The sequence below is a fragment of the Zootoca vivipara genome, chromosome 10, assembly GCF_965207765.1.
Source record: "Zootoca vivipara chromosome 10, rZooViv2.hap1.1, whole genome shotgun sequence".
Taxonomy (NCBI): Eukaryota; Metazoa; Chordata; class Lepidosauria; order Squamata; family Lacertidae; genus Zootoca; species Zootoca vivipara.
Window position 1 is genome coordinate 53,273,953 of NC_142593.1, and position 20,388 is coordinate 53,294,340.

The following is a 20,388-nucleotide window of genomic DNA, read 5'->3' on the forward strand; positions in this document are numbered from 1 at the left end:
GGAGAGGCTGCGATTTGTCTGGTTACCTGTAGCATGTTGAGTAGGAGGCTCCGGAACTTGGTGCCTTCCACCATGAAGAGCGCCATCTTGTCGCAGAGCTTGGCGGCCATGGAGGCAAAACTGCGGTCCGTCACGGCCTTCTGGTAAATGGTCCTAACAATCTCCCCGAGCATCTCCTCGGAGTTGGTGGAGTTCTGGGCCTCCTCCATGAAGTTGGTGAGCTTGGCGTCCACCCCGCCGCTGTTGTTCCGCATGCTGTTGAGAATTTCAATTAGTTTGTCCATTTTGTTCTTTTGAGGGTTGGTGGACTCCACGGCCACTTCGTCCTGATCCGTGAAAAGGGAAAGACAAGGCATCTGTTATGCAAGGGAAACGTGGAGCGGGGGTGGGGTGGGGGGCGGGAGAAGAAAAAGGGGGGAAAGAAAAAGAAAAAAAGACAGATCAGCACAGCTGCACCAAGCAAACGACAAGTTTGGAAGCATGGAACGAAGCCTATGCAATTAAAGTTTACATCAAGCATACTGCGAAAAATCCGAAGCTGCGGTGGCGAGCACCTTAAGTTTTAACTGGGGCTTGGACGCAACACCCGAGGGCGTGTCTACACTGCACACTGAATCCCATGTAACTGTCTCAACTCAGTTGGGGCAGGGGCATGTAGCTCAGGGGCTAGATGCAGAAGGTCCCAGGTTGTATCTCTGGCATCTTCAGGTAGGACCGGGAGCAGGGGCAGAGGAAGGGGGGTGCGGTGGAGGCGGGCCGCCCCGGGTGTCACCACTGAGGTGTGGTGACAAAATGGATGGCAGCACTCACCGCGGGGCCTGCAGTGTGCCCGAGCCACGTGTCTCTCCTGGGAGAGACACGGTGGCTTGGGCATGCGCAGGCTCCGTGTTGCCCAAACAAACGCTCTACTTGCTGCCTGCCCCCCAGCTGCAGGGCGGCTTAGTGGGAGGGGGCAGGAAGACTCCTTGGAGGCCCAGCGGAGCGTCTTGCCCTGGCTGGCCCCACCCCTGGGCACAGGGCACATGCGCCGCCCCAGGCACCCGTTTGGCTTGCTCCGCCACTGATTGGGAGACAACCTTGTCTGAAACCCTGGATAGCCACTGCCAGTCAGGGCAGACAATTTGGAGTTTGATGGAGCAATGGCCTGACTCAATATAAACCATGTGTTCCTATGCTCACCAAGCAACCAACTAGAATGGCTAGGCTCAGATATGCTGAGCTTCAGAAATGGAACAGCATGAAGTGCCTATAGGCTCCTTTTCTGGGAATGAATCTTAAGGAAACCACAGCAATCAAAAGACAAACTTATTCCAAGCAAACATCTGCATGGGCCTCCAAGTCCAAAACTGTGCAGCCAAATGGGCCACTTTTTAAGGATGGGAGCTCTGTGCTTTTAACAGCCACCTAACAGAAAGAATTGAAGGAACACAGTTCTCCCAAGATCACCAATGAGATGCTGTTGTAAAGGCACAGATGTTGAATTTCTGCCTCATGTGGCAGACTAAGTATCAGGAAAAGCTTTCTGAAGGAAAGAGGTGTTGGCAGTGGAACAGACTCCTTTAGGTGGTACAGACACATTGTCCTTGGAGTTTTTTAAGCAGAGGTTGGATCTCTCATGGATGCTTTGGTTGAGGGAAATTAGCACAATAAATACTATCTTTCCATAGCTGGTTTCTGGGCACATGTCTGTGGAAATGTTTTTAAACAAGAGGTGATAGATAGGGGTGAATATATATATTGTTTTGAAGGTATTAGTCCTCATAGGCAAAAGCAACAAACAGCATAGAGTGACACCTAGTGGTAAGACGCGGCATTAGAGGACACTGCGCTGGACCCGTTAAGGCAGAAAACCAATGACATATAGCGACACCTAGTGGCAACAGCCTTCCTAATGCAAAGAGAAGAGAGAGGGCAAAGGAAATTCCGCAACAACCACTTTTTTCTATAGGATCAACCTTCCCTGAGTTCCATAGGACTCAACTCTGAACATAAAGCACATACCCTGGAAAAACATATCAGTGGTGTCATTCATATATATGTATATGTATATGTATATGTATATGTATATGTATATGTATATGTATATGTATATGTATATGTATATGTATATGTATATGTATATGTATATGTATGTATATAGCCCATGTGGGTTTGAACACAATCCATCACAGACCTTTGTGAAGATGAAAAATATACCTGCGTGATGAAAACAATACATGATGTTCCCAGTAAGGAGAACTACTAAAATGGACACCCCAGGTTGTGGCTTGGAGCCACAATATTCAGAGATGTCTGTACTGCAGGATGCTTATTGCAACTCAGGGGAAGGGTTGGTTCGCTGTGCTTGCAAACCTGGGCTTTGTGGTTTCTCAATTCCAATCCACACTTTCCCTCTCCTCCTTCTCCCCCCTGCCCATGGCTTCCTTCTTACTTAGCCTTTGCAGCATGGAATTCCTTCCCTTGCCACTGGGATAGAAAGACCCCAAGCTCTGGCTCGTGCCCATGCCAGCATCACATTAGGCTGGCACAGCAGCACCCCCACCACCCACATAATGCATAAAGGGGCCCATTGTCTGTGGGTTATGCCAAGGTAAGCCGCCTAGGGAAGGGCTGGGACGGGATTTGTTTGTCTGCTAACCTCCTGGCTGTGGGTGCTTATTTTTAATCTTCGTGGAGAAACAGGAAGTTGCTGCGTTCCCACTACACTGCGGCCATATAAGCGATGATGATAATGTCAGTGAACGCAGAGCATTTATGCAGCTAAGAATCCACAAACGCGACTCTCACTTTGAACTGGCAGGAGCTGCACGGCTCTCTCTAGCTGCTTCCACCCTTTCGCACAAGAAGTGGCTCACTTTGCTTTTTTTTGGGGGGGGGAGAGCAAAGCATACACCTGCAGTGTTTCTAGTCCTCATGGTGCGGAGTAAAATATGCATGCGAAGCCAGTTCTAAGAAGGCGTCCGGAACCAGCAAAGGCCTCGCTGAGAGCTCCAGAGATTGGAGGGCAAGGGATTTTGCCCCGCCCCTTTCTCCAAACAGCTCAGCCCTCCCTTGTGATAACTGCTGGGCATATAAGTGCACACCTACATAACAGCAGGGGCAGCAGCTTTGTCCCACTTTGCTGCTTGAGGCAAAACAGGAAGAGCTTCCTTGCCCGGCTGCTGCTGCTGCTGCCGCCACTGCAGGCCGAGAAGTGGGAGCCAATTTCGGATGAGATCCTGCCCAAAATTGGCACCGGTGCCAGCGCTGCTTCTCCGCCAGTGGTGGAGGCAGCAGGGCAGGTGGGGCACCTGCAGGAGCGCCACTCCTGGGGCTTCCGCCGCCCAAGGCAGTGGCTTCCCCCTACCTAACGTCTGGGCTGGGGGGGGGGGGGCTGCCTTTCAGTTTCCTTCAAGGGGCAAGGGAGTCACCTTCTCTTTTAGCCTCCTGCGTAGTCTGTCTTTGGAAGACTGGAGCAAGTTGATTTTGGGCCTCTCGCTTATCCGCTCGTGGAGGCTGTCTTTCCGCCTGCTCTCCGGGTCCTGGATGTACTGCGGCGACTGCCTGTCCGTGGCATCGCTGCCGCGGTGCACCTCGAGGGGGATGTGCACCGTGCAGACAGAGGCGTCCTCGATTTTCAGGTTCTCAGTCTCTTTGGCATTTCTGTGCGTCTCCTTGTCGTTGGGCGAGTGCTTCTGGTTGTGGTGCCACCGCCGGTTCTGGCTGTAGCCGTGGTGGCCGGGCCGGCCTGCGGAGTGTGGCGCCTGGCCTCCCTGCGAGGGCTTCTGGTGTTCCCTGTTGTTGTGTTTGGCGGTGCTCTGTTGATGCTCTGGGTGCTGCTGAGACTTGTTTCCCCCGGGAGCCCGTTGCCTCCTGCAAAGACAACAAGCAGAGGGGTTATTGATTTGGTCCTCTTCCTCTTCCTCCTTTTTTTATCTTTTAAATGCTTAATCTGTTAGCACATACCCCCCCCCATTTGTAATTACATAAATAATTTTTCACATTACCAAAACCTCAGTATAGATACCTTAAAAAAAATCAATCAAACTTTTTTTTTTCCTGGAGGAACAATAAAACTCCCAGAACATTTCTAATAATAATAATAATAATAATAATAATAATAATAATAATAATAATATATTATTTATACCCTGCCCATCTGGCTGGGTTTCCACAGCCACACTCTGGGCGGCTTCCAACAGAAAAATAAAACACAGTAATCTATTAAACATTAAAAGCCTCCCTGAACAGGGCTGCCTTCAATGTCTTCTAAAAGTCTGGTAGTTGTTTTCCTCTTTGACATCTGTTGGGAGGGTGTTCCACAGGGCAGGCGCCACCACCGAGAAGGCCCCCTGCCTAGTTCCCTGCAACTTGGCTTCTCGCAACGAGGGTGTCCGGGCAGAATGATGGAGGTGGAGACGCTCCTTCAGGTATACTGGACCGAGGCCATTTAGGGCTTTAAACGTCAGCACCAACACTTTGAATTGTGCTCGGAAACGTACTGGGAGCCAATATAAAGCTAAGCAGGGTCTGGTATGGTTTCAAATGGGATGGGAGAAGCACATGTCGAGATTCCTGAATTGCAGGGGGTAGGACTAGATAGAACCTGGGGTCCCTTTCCAATCCTACAATTTTATGATTCTATGAACTGAAGATAAAGAAGTGTAAAGAAATAACAATTACAGCAGGTTGAAAGCAGCACAAGCTTGGACATTATCACCGAATTTTTTGCTCCAAGCATTATAAAAAACACCCGTTTCCCCATAAACCTGTTCATATGTACTCTTTTATAATAAGGTAGCTTAATCATAGTTTGATGGACCAAATCTTCTCGATTCATTCAGATATAGTAGGAATATATATTCTTCCCCCGTAACAATTTTTAGCTATTATAATCTTAGCCGCAATTCTAAGGTGAAGCATTATTTCGTGATCATTTTCCATAATATCATCTTTTAGATAACCAAGCAGAAATATTTTAGGTTCTAAGGGGATACGGTGTCCTAATATATCAGCTATATCAGCCTGAATGGGTTTCCAGAATATTTCCAATGGATGATAATTCTGGAAGATATGCATGTGATCTGTTTTCTTTTGGTCCTTTTTGTACCTGCACCTGCATTTGGGAACACCCAAGGGCTTTAGAGCAGGCATCCCCAAACTTCGGCCCTCCAGATGTTTTGGACTACAATTCCCACCATCCCTGACCACTGGTCCTGTTAGCTAGGGATCATGGGAGTTGTAGGCCAAAACATCTGGATGCAGTTTGGGGATGCCTACTTTAGAGAAACATCTGCTGCCCAGACATTAATGACAGAACTCTATACTGACAAGCAGTGTATGGGCTTTACTCATTTATTTATTTTTTAAAAATACCCATCTACTGCAATTTCATTAATAATAATAATAATAATAATAATACAACTCAGGACAGTGTTTCTCAAACTTCGGTCTTCAGCAGTTGTTGGACTACAACTCCCATCAACTCTGACCGCTGGTCCTGTAGCTAGGGATGATGTGTGTTGTAGTCCAACAACAGCTGGGGACCCAAATTTGAGAAACATTGACGTAGGAGGTTGGAAGGCACAGAAGCTAGGAGGGTGGCAGGGCAGTTTTCGGTGGTGCAGCCTCATCTATGGAGCACTGTCCCCACAAATGACATCTCAAAACGCCAATTGAAAACGTTCTCGTTCATTTGGGCATCTGGCCTGTGATTTACTGGCCTGTGATTTATTCAATCCTGGGTAACACCCCCTCCCCTTTAGAGATCTGTTTGTTGTGCCTATGCTGTCGTTGTCATCCTTGTTGTTTTCAAAACAATTTATTTTGTGGAGGCGTCCTATCCTCCAGATCAGAGGAAGGATGCGGCAGGGGAAAAAACACTCGACAGGCAAACAAAAAGACAAACAAACAAATTGGCACCCCAGAAAACAAGATATTGCAGCAACAGGTCTTAATGTGGCAGCAATAGCCCCCCTCTGCCAGATATCATTTATTTCATTTGTGAATCGCTCCCCCCCCCCAAAAAAATCCTGAAGCGATTTAACAATAAAACGTACCTAAAAACGATTTCAAGCTCAACACATATACAGATTGTATCCTGTTCTCTCTCTCTCTCTCTCTCTCTCTCTCTCTCTCTCTCTCTCTCTCTTTTTCTTGGCGTGTGGGGTGGAGGAGGAGGATGTGCTTTAAATGTACGGAGCGTCTATAGCCTGGGACAAAACTCTCCACTCAAGTGGCTTGTTGGGAAAAGGAGAGGCTTTCGTAGATGCCAAAAGGATAACAAGAGCCTGTCTGATATGGGGTGATACATGCAGCGGCTACTTGCACAGGAACTCCTTATAGAGAACTCCTTATACTCCTTATAAGGAGTATCCTGGGCAAGAAGCTGTATTGGCGCCCCTCCTGCCCCCTTGGCAAGGAGAGCGCCCAGATGTCACGGGGCTCCCTAGCTAAAGAAACGCACACGGCAGATAGTTAACTCTGCATTGTCAAAAGCGGACACTTACAGTCGTTCCTACGACTCCAAATAACCACAGACGCCAGACCAGCGTGCTCACCCAATACCTTCTCGGGCTCTGCCTGCCTGTGCCTTTGCCGCCTGCGGGCAATTTGAGCCGGTGCAATGTGTTACCGGAGCTCAAAATGTCTGAAACCGGTATCGCGATCTGAACGCTATACTGGTTTCAGACCATTTATCAATATATTGCCCAGTTCCACTCAGCCCTATCCGAAGACACTGGGGATTTGAACCCGGGACCTTTGGCATGCAAAGCACGCACCCTCGACTAGAGAGCTACAGCCCTTCCCTTCCTGCAAAAGCTTGAAGTCGCAGCCCACCCCTAGAGCCTTTTGTTGTCGCCTAGATAAAATCTAGTACAGAAGTCAACGATCCAGTTTTGCCAAACCCTGCGAACGAGGCAGATCTCTGTCCAGTGTTGCCATAACACAGTAACTACCTCCGAGCACTACAATTGCTTTTACAACCAGAACGGCCCTGGGGTTAGGCCACCGTAATGACATACCCCTTACCACATAGATTGCATCTCTTATATTTATTTAAATCTGGGGTAAACCTACAAGCAAGTTATAACCCTAAAGTGAACAGTGGCTTTAGGGCTGCGATCCAAGCCTGCTTACTCGGGAGCAAGTGTCACTGAGATCAGCGGAAGGGGCTTCCGGTAAAATCTGTCCGTTTAAGGGTCTAATATATTTTGGTTAGAAGAAGAGGCTGATTGATGTACAGTGAATTAGACTAAGTCACTGCACCTGTGCATTTGCAAAGATGTGGAGTGCTTGCTCTCTTGCAGTACACATTTATTCGAGGCCCGAGAATGTCCAAGGACCATGTGGCCATTTCGAATGGGTTTGCAAAAATTCATCCTATCATCGCTTCTGTGTGTGCACCCCTTATCTCTTGCCTGTGTTCCCAATTTCCCTGCCTCTCCATCTAACTCTTCCCTTTTGGCTGTCTCATATCACAACCCCTGCATTCCCCTTCCTGGCTCGTGTAGGCAAACGGGGGCCCATTTACAGTCATAGCCCACTGACCACAGAGACTATGTTGGTGGAGCAGAAATACCGCCTTGTAAAAATCCAGCATGGATGCCTTCTCTGACACCCACGGTGCTCGGCCCAGTATACCTGAAGGAGCGTCTCCACCCACATCGTTTCTGCATCATTATGCCTCGTACTTACGGGACCGCCTCTCCTGGTATGCCCCACAGAGGACCCTCAGCTTCACAAATAGTAACAGCTTAAGGGTCCCAGGCCCTAAAGAAGCCAGACTATCCTCCACAAGGGCCAGGGCCTTTTCAGTGATGGCACCGACCTGGTGGAATGCTCTGTCCCATGAAACTTGATCTCCTTCCGCAAGGCCTGTAAGACAGAGTCATTCCGCCTGGCCTTCAATTTAGCCTGATCTGCCATCCCTTTTCCCTTTCCTTTTTTTATGAAGAAACCTTTCTGGGTCCCCACAACAAAATTTTCCCTGGTCTCCTTGCTGGCCTTAGCAGGACTAACTTGGCCAGTTCCATTACTTTCAATGGGAAAGTTCACTTCAGGTTAAGTACGCTTCAGGTTAAGTACAGACTTCCGGAACCAATTACACTCATACCTCGGGTTAAGTACGCTTCAGGTTGAGTATTCCGCGGACCCGCCTGGAACAGATTAATCCACTTTCCATTACTTTCAATGGGAAAGTTCGCTTCAATTTAAGTACTCCATGGACCGTCTGGAATGGATTAATCCACTTTCCATTACTTTCAATGGGAAAGTTCGCTTCAGGTTAAGTTCGCTTCAGGTTAAGTACAGACTTCCAGAACCAATTGTGTTTGTAAACCGAGGTACTACTGTACACCATAATACTACACATTTTGCATTGCAGAGGTCTGAAAAGTTAAGGGCATTTCCCTCTTGTCCCTTGCAAAAGGAAGCTAAAGGGGGGGGGGGAGAGAAAGAGATCTGTGCCTGCAAATGCAGCCTAAAATGGTGTCTTGCATCCTTTCACTGATCTTGAGACACCACAGATTTCCAAAAAGGGCCCATTATTGTCAGTTGTAACTCAGAAGATTTATAATAATAATAATAATAATAATAATAATAATAATAATAATAATAATAAATTAAGGAAATTGAAGGCCATTTAAGTTACAGAGGAGCCAGGATTTGGTGCATCTTTGAACTGTCTTCTTTTCCAGAGCTTCCATGTTATGTCGTCTGTTTCAAATTGCATTAATTAGAGCTGTGAGCGAATGGCTTCTCAAAAGTCTCCGTCCTGTTTGCAAACAGAGAACAGAGAAACCGGGAAGCCCTTTTCAACAAACTTCTTCAGGGATTTTTTTTTAATAAAAAGTTTCTTGGAAATAGCACAACTTATTTCCTTTCCCCCCTATGGTGGTGGAGGCTGCTGCCTATTGGAACGGGTAGGGTGGGAAGCTGGGAGGCCAACAGTAGGTGGCGCTAGAGCCAATGATAGGTAGAGGCAACTAACTCTGGTTTTCTTCCCATTTTCCTCCCTGCTGAATTCTACAAAGGCAAAACTGAGACCAGGGAGGAGGAAGCTGACAACTCATGCCACCTCCTAGACTGGATACAAGTAAGATGCAGAGAGGGATGGTGCCATCACATTGCTGACAATTTCATGGCATCATGACCTCCTTTTCCTCATTACAGGTGGTAGCCGTGTTGGTCTGAGTCGAAGCAAAATAGAAAAATTACTTCCTTTTTCTCAGTAGTTCTCAGGGGGGGGAATGTCTCCTGTGAAATTTCAGCTCAGCTCTAATTAAAATAGTATTTCAAAGCTTCAGTGCTTTCTTAAGCGATCACGCCGTTTTGCAAGGGGAAATCCCAATTAAAATCTGATTAAACATTTTTCACCTGCAGCTAATGAGCTGATCACAACATGAGCTGGTTCTGTTTTGGACTGTTTTGCTGGAATTCCATGTACAGGAATAGGAATAGGTCGCATTTTAACCACAGACAACTGTATATAGTAGGGCTTGCCGATCTCGTTTGTCATTTAACTCTTCAGACTCTTGAAAGTCAATCATTCCCAAGGCCTGAACGATAACCACGATGCAGAAATTTCCAAAGGAAATGGAGCTGCAGGCCAACAAGAGAGGTTCTAATTTCTTCAGGGCCTTGTAAAACCAGGGGTCTCCTCTCTCTGTGTTGACTAGCCAAGCACCCATTGCCATGAACATAGCTGCCAAGTTATCCCTTTTTTAAAGGGATTTTCCATTATGCTGAATAGGCTTCCTCGTGAGAAAAGGGAAAACTTGGCAGCTATGGCCATGAAATGCAAAGTTTGTGGGTAAGGAGCACTTGTATATTTCAAGGGGGCTGAGAAGATGCAGCAACACATGGCACCCTCCTCTTCTGCACAGGCTCATCACTAGGAGGCAGGTTACACACGGGAAGAGGGTGGTAGTTCAGCGCTTGGCATGCAGGAAGGTTGATATAAGTAATACTGAGCTGGAAGTATCAACGGCTTGACTCAGTATAGGGCAGCTTTCCCCATGTTCCTAGAAGGGAGGTTTTGCCCCTGCGGCAACAGTGACCTCTAGTGGCACCTAGTTGCCATTCATTTTTACGGAGCAAAATTAATTTGTGGGTTTATTTATTCGTCTTTTAGAAGGCATAGGTTTGCTTTTCTGCCTATCAAGCCAGCTGCCTGAGGAAAGAGCTGTGTTTGGAAGTAGCAGCCCAGATCTCCTGATCAGGAACACCTGAATCTGGCTTGGTGGTAGAGGTGGCAGCGATTCTCCCCGACAGTTTGTTCATTGCCAAGGCAGAGTCAGACAATCTCCAGAACCTGACTTAGCGTCAGGTAAGCGGTGAGGCCCACAGTGGTTTCTCCCCCTAAAAATATGTTTAGGGGTACTCTCATTTTCCTAATCATATTGAAATACCTCTAGGCCAAACTTAGATTCACAAAATATTTAGGGGTATGCGTACCCCCAGAAAAAAAGCACTGGGTGAAGGAGTTCATTCTTTTGTTCTAAGAGAGTTTCATTTAAAAAAAAAATTCCTCATTTTCAATTTTACAATAATTTCACAAAACAATATAACCAAACCATAATCATAACTTTGACTTCCCTCCCCTTCCATGGTTCATTGTTGTTTTTATCTTTTACTGCTGCGTATATTAGTTACTTCTTCTTTAATCTTAACCAATTTATAACTCATTTACCATTTCCCCCTTTAATTATTCTAATCCTGCTAACGTTTTTAGCTGTTTGCAATAAACTTTCAAATAATCCACAATTCCTCCCCATTCTTTCTTAAAAACTTCTTCCTGATCTCAAGCTCTGTTAAGTTATCCATCTTGGCATATTCCATTAATTTTGTCTGCCAGTCTCCCTTGTAGGGGCTGTATCTGCCTTCCATTTCTGGGCATATACCATCCGGGCCGCTGTAGTTGCATACATAAATAAGTTCCAATTGTTTAAACAAAGATGGGCTCTCCAAAGCCCACATTTTCAACACGTTCACACTGCTGTCTCAGCGATGCCTAAAAGGTAAAGGTAAAGGACCCCTGGATGGTTAAGTCCAGTCAAAGGCGACTATGGGGTTGCAGCGCTCATCTCGCTTTCAGGCCGAGGGAGCCACTGTTTGTCCACAGACAGCTTTCTGGGTCATGCGGCCAGCATGACTAAACTGCTTCTGGTGCAATGGGACACCGTGATGGAAGCCAGAGCGCATGGAAACGCCATTTACCTTCCCACTGCAGCGGTACCTATTTATCTACTTGCACTGGCGTGCTTTCGAACTGCTAGGTTGGGAGGAGCTGGAACAGAGCAATTGGAGCTCATCCTGTTGTGGGGATTCGAACCGCCGACCTTCCGATCAGCAAGCCCAAGAGGCTCCGTGGTTTAGACGTCAATGCTGGCTTAGTCATGTCTGCAGTTTGGAAGATGGCAGGATACCCAAGGATGTGCTCTACAGGAGCTGGCTCCCGGCACCAGATCAACTGGCAGACCAACTCTGCGTTACAAAGATGTCTGCAAACATGACATGACGGCTGGCAACATTAACCCAGTTGTGAGTTGAATCCATTGCTGACAACCGCAGTGCCTGCATCTGTAGCAGTGACCAGGGGAGGACTGACCTCTGGGAGGAGTGCAGAGAGAAGTAACTCTATGGCGCAGCTGTAGCAGCACAACCGGATGCCCTCATCTGCTCCAGATGCAACAAAACACGTCATAGCAGGTGCTGTGACCTTCCGACAGTTTGACTTCACTCACAAAGGCACACTCTTCTTCCATCGTCTCCCGAGACACACGGATGCCAGCAACTAGGTTGCATGTACTAAGAGAAACACTTACATAGCCTCTGAGGGGCAGGGGGCAAGAAAACTGAACCTCACTGACCACTGGAAACAACATTTGTCTACCAAACGCAGCCAAAATGTGTGGACCGCTGTTTGGGAGGGCTTTGTCACCAGCAGAAGGTCACATACAGACTAAACCCAGGCAGTCAACTGCTCTCTCTCCCACAAATTCTTGCCAGTGCCTCTCTCACCCTGGAGAACAGCAGGAGGAGAAGGCAGACAGGATTATGAGCACAGAACATTCTCTGTAATAATTATCATTAACGGACATAGTGCAGGCCTATAGCACTTGTTACACACCAGGCCAGACACAACCCATCATTTGTGCACAGAGGCCAGAGAACCCCTCTGTTTGCACAACAACAGCAGCAGCAGCAGTCATTATGAAGATGTTTCTTGTCAGGCAGGGAGCAAAACCAGAAGTTCATTAAGCAGTGCCTCAAGGCCATAGCTCAACAAGAAGATCTGTAACTGGAACCAGGAGCAATGATAAGAGGAAGGACCAGAACTCAGACACAGAACATCTGCTTTGCATGCAGAAGGTTGCAGGTTCAATCCCTGGGATCTGCAGATAGGGTCAGGAACACCCCCCCCCTGAAACTATGGGGAACTACTGCCAATCAGTGGAGACAATACTGAGCTAGACAGACCAATGGTTTGACTCGGTATACAGCAGCTTCCTTCTGTTTTTCCCTGTCTCCATTTCTCTCCACTTAAAAAATAAAAACTCTTTATTTTTAGATATTTAGCCATTGGGGGTTAGGATGTGTCTTCTCAATCTCTGCAAAGTGCCATGCAAACAGATAAAACAATCACGTCGACACAGGAGCAGGCAATTTGTGAATACTACTGCGATTCACAAATCTTAGTTAAGCGAAATATTTAACTTATATACCAGCCATAAGAACAAGCAATCATCTTTCTGAAGCTTGGCTTCGACGATCCCCACCCCAGTCTCAGGAATAATTCCCCTCTGGAGAAAATAACGTGTGTTATTTTAAACTTTTAAAATAAATAAATAAATAAATGCAGAGAGATTTGTTTTACTTTGCAAAGAACAAATTTGCGCTGACCTGCTTAAAATGTGCTTCGCTGGAGGAAGTGGCCATTAGCCTTCGCTGGTCAGTGGCTAAAACTGTCCCCCGGGCTTGTGTGCCAAACCAACCTTGTCCGTCAAAATTGTATTCCTTGGCACCCGGAGGAGGTCAGACCTCCTTTCTGTGGCCAACTGGCTCTTAACTGTCAAGACTGAGCGCTTGTGTTTGGCTAAACGGAGGAAGAGCTGACCTGTTTTCTGTGGTAATGGAAGGAATTCGTGCTTAGGTTGTTTTTTATAAAAAAAATGGTTGGCTTGAGTTTATGAGACACTGGACCGTCTTTTACCAGAAAACTGGTTGGAAAATCAGGTGAGGGAACATTCCTCTCTTTGACAGCCTAGCAGGAGTGTCTCCGTGTTACATTGGAGCAGACTGAGGGCAGGTACCATCCCCAAGTCTGCAATTTCAGGAGCAACATGTCTGAGCTCGTAGATCAGAACATCACTACTGCATCATTGTTAATTAACCAAAGGTGACTAATTTTAATGGTATTATTGTTTCTATCTTTTCTTCTTGGGAGAAAAGCAACGGCAAACCTAGACAGCATCTTAAAAAGCAGAGACATTACCTTGCCGACAAAGGTCCGTATAGTTAAAGCTATGGTTTTCCCAGTAGTGATGTATGGAAGTGAGAGCTGGACCGTAAAGAAGGCTGATTGCCGGAGAATTGATGCTTCTGAATTGTGGTGCTGGAGGAGACTCTTGAGAGTCCCATGGACTGCAAGAAGCTCAAACCTATCCATTCTGAAGGAAATCAGCCCTGAGTGCTCACTGGAAAGACAGATTGTGAAGCTGATGCTCCAATACTTTGGCCACCTCATGAGAAGAGAAGACTCCCTGGAAAAGACCCTGATGTTGGGAAAGATGGAGGGCACAAGGAGAAGGGGACGACAGAGGACGAGATGGCTGGACAGTGTTCTCAAAGCTACCAACATGAGTCTGAACAAACTGCGGGAGGCAGTGCAAGACAGGAGTGCCTGGCGTGCTCTGATCCATGGGGTCATAAAGAGTCAGACACGACTAAACAACTAAACAACAACAATTGTTTCTATCCATGTGTTTACAGGGTGTTTTTTCCCCCACTGGTTCTTTATTGTGTTTAATGTATACATTTTTGGTATCTATTTAAAAACAAACAAACACACGCAGAACACAACTCTGGCATCCTCTCTCCACCCACAGCATCACTATGGCAACTACGGCCAGCAATGCTTTTAAATGCACATAGAAGATGATGGCATTTGCTATGGTTTAGCACCCACGGGCTACTGTCCCTATGCAATGTGCCTTCTGAGAGTGCCATTGTGAGAGCCTAATTTTAAGGCTGCAATCTTACAAGCAGGATTATATTCCCCCCCACAATGTTCTTTTACTTTATTTACAACACAGTCCTCAACAACTCTTACATACAAACAAACCCACCACCATTGACAATTTAATTTTCAAAATTAAACTCCTATCCCCTTACACAAATAAAACTTAACATAAAAATAAATGACTTCCTTTATCCTGTAAATGGCCTCCTTATTTACTTCTTGTAAACTGTTTCTTTCATATGTGATTCTTACAATTCTTCCTAATTATGACTTAAAAAACCACAAAGTCTCCTGTGGAAATTAATCAAAACAAGTCAAGGTGTATATTTTGGGGTACTGTGTGGTAAAATATTCTCTGCATTTTCCCCATTCTTTTTGAAATTCTTGTCTAGGTTGTCCCTAATTGTCTCTGTTAATCTGGCCAATTCAGTACTGTATAATCTAATAATTTATCCTGTCATTCCTTTTTTGTTGGCACAAATTCTTTTTTCCAAGGAATATATTTCTGAGTAGACACGCAGAGTCTACACAAAGCATGTGAAATTTGCTCTGAAATCGTGTAAAATACGGGGCAAAATAGCATATTAAAAAAACTGGAGACCAGATAAGCATAGAATAATTCATTTCACCACTTCCTTGTTCCGTTCCGTACAGAATTTTTACATTATTATTCTGTGTCATTGGGCGGCTAAAGTTCTTCCACTCTCGCCGAGTTCACAAAGAGACCTGTCAACTTCTTCCGAGATCAAATGACCGGGCACCGGCTAAGTTTACTTTAAAATTATTCCCCCGCATGCCCCTGCTCACATAATCCCAGCTGGAGCCCCACAGAGTCACAACCTAGACCCTTTCACCCTTCACAGTTCTAAATAGTCTATGCATTTAAACTATTTCCCTGCCCCTCCCCCTTTTTTGTTACAGCTGTTTTTATTTACATCTCCATGAATCTTTGACCCAGGGCAATGAGCCATTCCTCTGTAGTCTCTTTATTCCCCATAAAATATTTTGCAGTAGGACTTGCAGTCAACAAACAATGGCTGTTCCAGCATCAGCCACAGTAAGCTCCTTCAGGGGCTCTCAGGAAGGATGAACTAATCCCAATTTTCCATGGCATTTGGTTACTTCCGACTTGCGGTTTTTGCAAAAATGCACGTCAAGCTCAGAAGCATACACCAAGCCCTTCGAGTGTGAGATCATCGTAACTCGTTCCCCCACATGGATCCATCACAAGAGATGTACAGCCGAATATGCGTCTAGTTGCTACAAGTCACAGTCAAATCCATCTTTCATTGCCCCTTTCCCCAGGAGAGCACATTTCTTCACTTGCCTTTTGAAAATTTCCCTTCAGACAATCTGCCTTCTGCTTTCCTTACAACCACTGGACTAATGCTGCACAGTATTTTATGACTGACCCATCTCTGCTGTCATTCTATGACATCACAGCAGCTCAGCAAATGGGTGAGAGGAGGGGCTTACAGCAATTTACATTTTCCTTTTGGATTCACAGCTGTCCATGGGGGCGCAGGTTAATTCTGTGTCCAGGGCGGCTGCCCACCAGCTCCATCTGGTACGCAGGCTGAGACCCTACCTGCCCGCAGACTGTCTCGCAAGAGTGGTGCATGCTCTAGTTATCCCCCGCTTGAACTACTGCAATGCGCTCTATGTGGGGCTACCTTTGAAGGTGACTCGGAAACTACAACTAATCCAGAATGCGGCAGCTAGACTAGTGACTGGGAGTGGCCGCCGGGACCATATAACACTGGTCCTGAAAGACCTACATTGGCTCCCAGTACATTTCCAAGCACAATCCAAAGTGTTGGTGTTGACCTTTAAAGCCCTAAACGGCCACAGACCAGTATACCTGAAGGAGGGTCTCCACCCCTATCGTCCAGCCTGGACACTGAGGTCCAGCTTCGAGGGCCTTCTGGTGGTTCTCTCACTGAGAGAAGTAAGGTTACAGGGAACCAGGCCAAGGGCCTTCTCGGTAGTGGCGCCCACACTGTGGAACACCCGCCCATCAGATATTAAGGAGAAAGATATTCCAGGGAAAGATGTCGAAGCGATTTTCCCACACCTTACCAGGCCAGACAGAATCTCATAACTACAAACACCTCATGAGCTCACTAAACTACACTATGTAAAGGGGGTGCTGCGAGGCGAAATGGACATTTTCTCAGTACCTCCTCTTCTTTGTAACCGTACCCACACGGCAGGTGAAAAAGCTGAGATTGAGAGAGTGTCTCGTCTAAGGCCACACAATGAGTTTGGGGCAAAGGTGAGATTTTTTTTTGGGGGGGGGACACAAGGACTGCCCCCTCAGCCACAATTCCTCCCGGCTGCATTTGAGGGAAGAATGAGATGGTGAGGCAGACTCCACTGGCCTGACCGGGGAAAACTGCCATCTAGCTCCCAGAACTGCCTTTGGTCATTATATAGTTTGCTGTGTAACAAAATGAAATAAATGAAACTCTGGATATACTGAGGGGAGGTATGAAAACACCTATTATTATTATTATTATATTTTATATTATTATTATTATCATCATCATCATCATCATCATCATCATACCACCCTTCATCTGTAGATCTCAGGGAGGTTCAAAGCATAAAAATACCAGATAAATAAACCGCAAAATACATATTAAGAACAAAAACAAAAACAAGCCAATAATCTCCCCCCCCCCCCACCTACAATGAACTACCTGAATACGCTTATTTTCCTCTTTCCCACCCTATTCCTTTTTTCCCCTTTTGTGTGGTGTCTCTTAAGACTTAAAGTCACTATTAAGACTGGGCGATATCTGGTTTTCATCCTTGTGATAGATCACTAGCTTAAGGAGTACTGAAGGTATTAAAAAACGCAGTCAAATGTATCGCAGCTACAAAAGGCTTTGGAGCAGCCTGTATAAACTTTAGTTTGGAGGTCGTGCGATTTGAGGTGATCCTGTCCCATTCACTTACTAAGTGCAGGAAGATGAAATGTCCTGAACTGGTTGTGTTCAAGTGTTTGTCCAGGGGCTTTGCAGATCAACACAAGAACCTTGGGCCTGACCCACTAGTACAGTGATGGGCAACCTTTTGAGCTTGGTGTGTCAAAATTTGCCAAAAAACTGAGCATAGCTTGGGCGGTGTGTCACTTCGAGAAAAAAACCATAATTTTGTGATATTTATAGTTTAAATAACAAAAATGTATAATTCTTTCCCCTTTTTTAAAAAAAAGGAAAAGGGGGAGGAAAAAATTATTGCAGTTTTTTAAAAAAATAAAAATTAAAATTAAAAAGGGGGGGAAATAAGGCAAAACCCAGAGGTTTTTCCCAGTGGGACTCTGGGCTCAGGCCTTCCTCCAACAGGTTTGCCGCTGGAAAGGTGGGCTCGGGTTGGGCCTGTGCCTCCTCGTGGGCCTCTTCAGCCCACCTCTCCGCTCACTCGGCCATGATTGCACGGCGGCGGGGCAACAGGGAAGGGGTTTCAGCTTACTTGGGTGTCTTGGGCGGCGAGGTGGCAGCGGTGGCAGCAGGGAGGTCGGGGTCGGGGTCCTCCTCCCTCCTCCAAGGGCCTCCTCCTCTCCCTTGAGGCGGGGGCGATGGGGACAGCAATGGAGCAAGCGGACCCCTGTTCTCCTTTGCCTTGTTTTCCCTTCTTTTCTCCCACCTTTCTGTGGGGGCGGCGGCAGCGGGGCTTCCTTTTTCCTCCTCCGGTCTCCGGAGTGCCTCGAGGCCGCCTGTCAGGTTCGTGGGGTGGGGGTGGGGTCCAGCAGCTCCCCGGTTGCTGCACTGTCGGCCCCCAGTGTCCAGGCGGCGGCGGCGGTTTCAGTGGCTCGGGAGCCCGTCCGGCAGCTCCTGCAGCGCAGGTCACTTTCAGGAGCTCCGCAGCTCCGTGCCAACCACCACCTTGCCTCGCCGGAAGTCCACAAGGCCCCCAGAGATGCGTCGCCTGCGGCATTCTGCCGCCGGCCAGAAGTGAGGCCTCGGCATGCGGCCTCGTGTCACCGAAAATGGCTATGTGCGTCAGTGCTGTCACGCGTGTCGTAGGTTCGCCATCACTTGGCACAAATGTTACAGGCGAAGTGTCGCATGCTGCCAGCAATCTGACCCCATGAACAGTGTAGCCACTGAGAATCTGCACCAATCCTGCGGCGCATGTTTCCTCAGAAGCCCCCATGGAGTTATTCCTAAGTAAGTGTGTACACTTTGCAGCTTAAATCAACGAATTAGAAAACAAGCCCTCCAAACTTTAAAAACAAAACAGAACAAAAATGGGAGAAAAACAATTATCTGGAGGGCCACCAGGTTCCCCATCACGGATCTTACTGAGTTCAAAACATCCATGAGCAACATTCCTTTGTTAAATAACAGGATTACAAACATGTCCCTAACTTTCCAGTAAGAGTCTTGGTCAGGTGGGCTTCCTACTGTTAGCTTGGCTTTACACTTAAATGCTCAAGTGGAGCTAGCGTGATTTTGGTTTGGTTTTTAAAGATGTTTAATTGGCTTCACATCCTGAGAAAATGGCGCCCTGCTTTCCACTGAAACCCTTGGAGTAGCTGTTGTGTTGCTGCTGCTGCTGCTGCTGTTTTTTAAACAGAAATGTTTTGTAAGCTGCTGGTGACTGACTTGCTTCATTTCCTTTGCTGCTAATTGGGTCACCTGAGATTCTCGTGAGCCCACATAGACAATGGTCAAGGATGATGGGAGTCCAGCAACAACAGGAGGGTCAAAGGTTCCCCGATTATGGGACAAAATGCTCCCCTCCTTTTCCTACATGGTCTCCAACACTCCTTGCAGGTCTACTGGCCCAGAAAAGCTGTTTCGAGAGACACAAGGAATTGAACTTTCCCAAATTTTCTTTACTGTTGCCTGGTCTTTCAACCCTGATATTGTTCGGAAGCCTTATACCAATGCCGTTCCAGACATTCTGTTCACTGCCTTTGGCACTCAAGCCAGAGCTTCCGTCCTTCAGCTTCCCTCTTCATCCTTTGGCTCTCGCTCTCCTTTATCCAGTCCTGTCCTACTTGATGGCTCGCTAAGCCAAACCATGAACACACAAGCCTGTGAGCTCTGGGAAGAGGAGAGTGTGGCTACTATGCCTGACAACAAATCCTAATTAGAGGATTCTTTTGCCCCATCTTTTTGTGCCTGCCAAACAGGCAATGCCATGCTTATGATATTTTATTCTTTTGTTAATTATGCTGTTTTAAATGTGCATTTTATATTTGACTTCACTTAGCAAATGTTTTCTTTTGAAATGTTTTAAGATTTTAAAAACTTTTTATGTTAAAATACGTATTCTGTAGTTGACCTCCTTTGTAACGTTTTATTTTGAAATCTTTAAGATAATATTTTAGTTTTCCGCTAATTATGTTGCTTTGACTGTATACTCTATATTTGACTTTCTTCAGATTTGTTTATTGATGTTTGATGGATGTTTGAATATTCTGTAAACCACGTTGAACTTTTTCTTTAAAATATACACTAAAGCGGTATATAAATGAAAATAATAATAATAATAATAATAATAATAATAATAATAATAATACTTTGCCCAACTCCACTTGTTTTGCTGCACTTTGCTAAACCATGCCTTGGAATGAACACTTGGAAAAGCTCAGCTGGTAGAACATGAGACTCTTAATCTCAGGGTTGTGGGTTCAAGCCTCAAGCTGGGAAAAAAGGGGGTTGGAATGGATGACCCTTGTCACCCTTTCCAGCACTACAATTCTTCTATGTCTTTTGAACCCAGGCTCACAGTTTGTCTTGCTCCAGGCAAAACACAAGCTGCTCATGCATTTGTACCAAAGCCACGGTCTGGCTTATCACGATGTGCAAACCAGGCCAATAACTCATCTGTCCCCTTACTTGGCCATGTACCACACCTTACCCATCTTAAAAAAAGACCTTGCCACAAGAAGCCATGTTGAATACATGCCACTTGCAACCCTCCAGGACAGGCCTCCCCAAACTGTGGCCCTCCAGATGTTTTGGACTACAATTCCCATCTTCCCCGACCACTGGTCCTGTTAGCTAGGGATCATGGGGGTTGTAGGCCAAAACATCTGGAGGGCCACAGTTTGGGGATGCCTGCTCCAGGACTTCCATCTTTGGGTTGCTTTCTGCAGACTGAAATCTCAACGAACACCTGTGATTTTAATGTGTACAGGATTTTCG

General features: G+C 46.4%; 1 protein-coding gene across 8 annotated transcripts in view; it reads right to left on the minus strand.

Moving 5' to 3' along the window:
* CTIF (cap binding complex dependent translation initiation factor) overlaps window positions 1-20,388 on the minus strand; it is a 161,208-nt gene that overhangs the window by 46,563 nt on the left and 94,257 nt on the right. For 4 of the 8 annotated variants that reach the window (XM_088653135.1, XM_088653133.1, XM_035100977.3 and 1 more), the window contains 2 exons: window positions 3,411-3,852; window positions 27-326 (listed from right to left, as the gene is read on the minus strand). In XM_088653135.1, the coding sequence (XP_088509261.1) occupies window positions 27-326; window positions 3,411-3,852 (742 nt within the window). Of the gene's footprint in view, window positions 1-26; window positions 357-3,410; window positions 3,853-20,388 lie in introns of all 8 variants that reach the window. The other 4 variants (XM_088653134.1, XM_035100979.3, XM_035100976.3 and 1 more) reach the window with 1 other exon arrangement.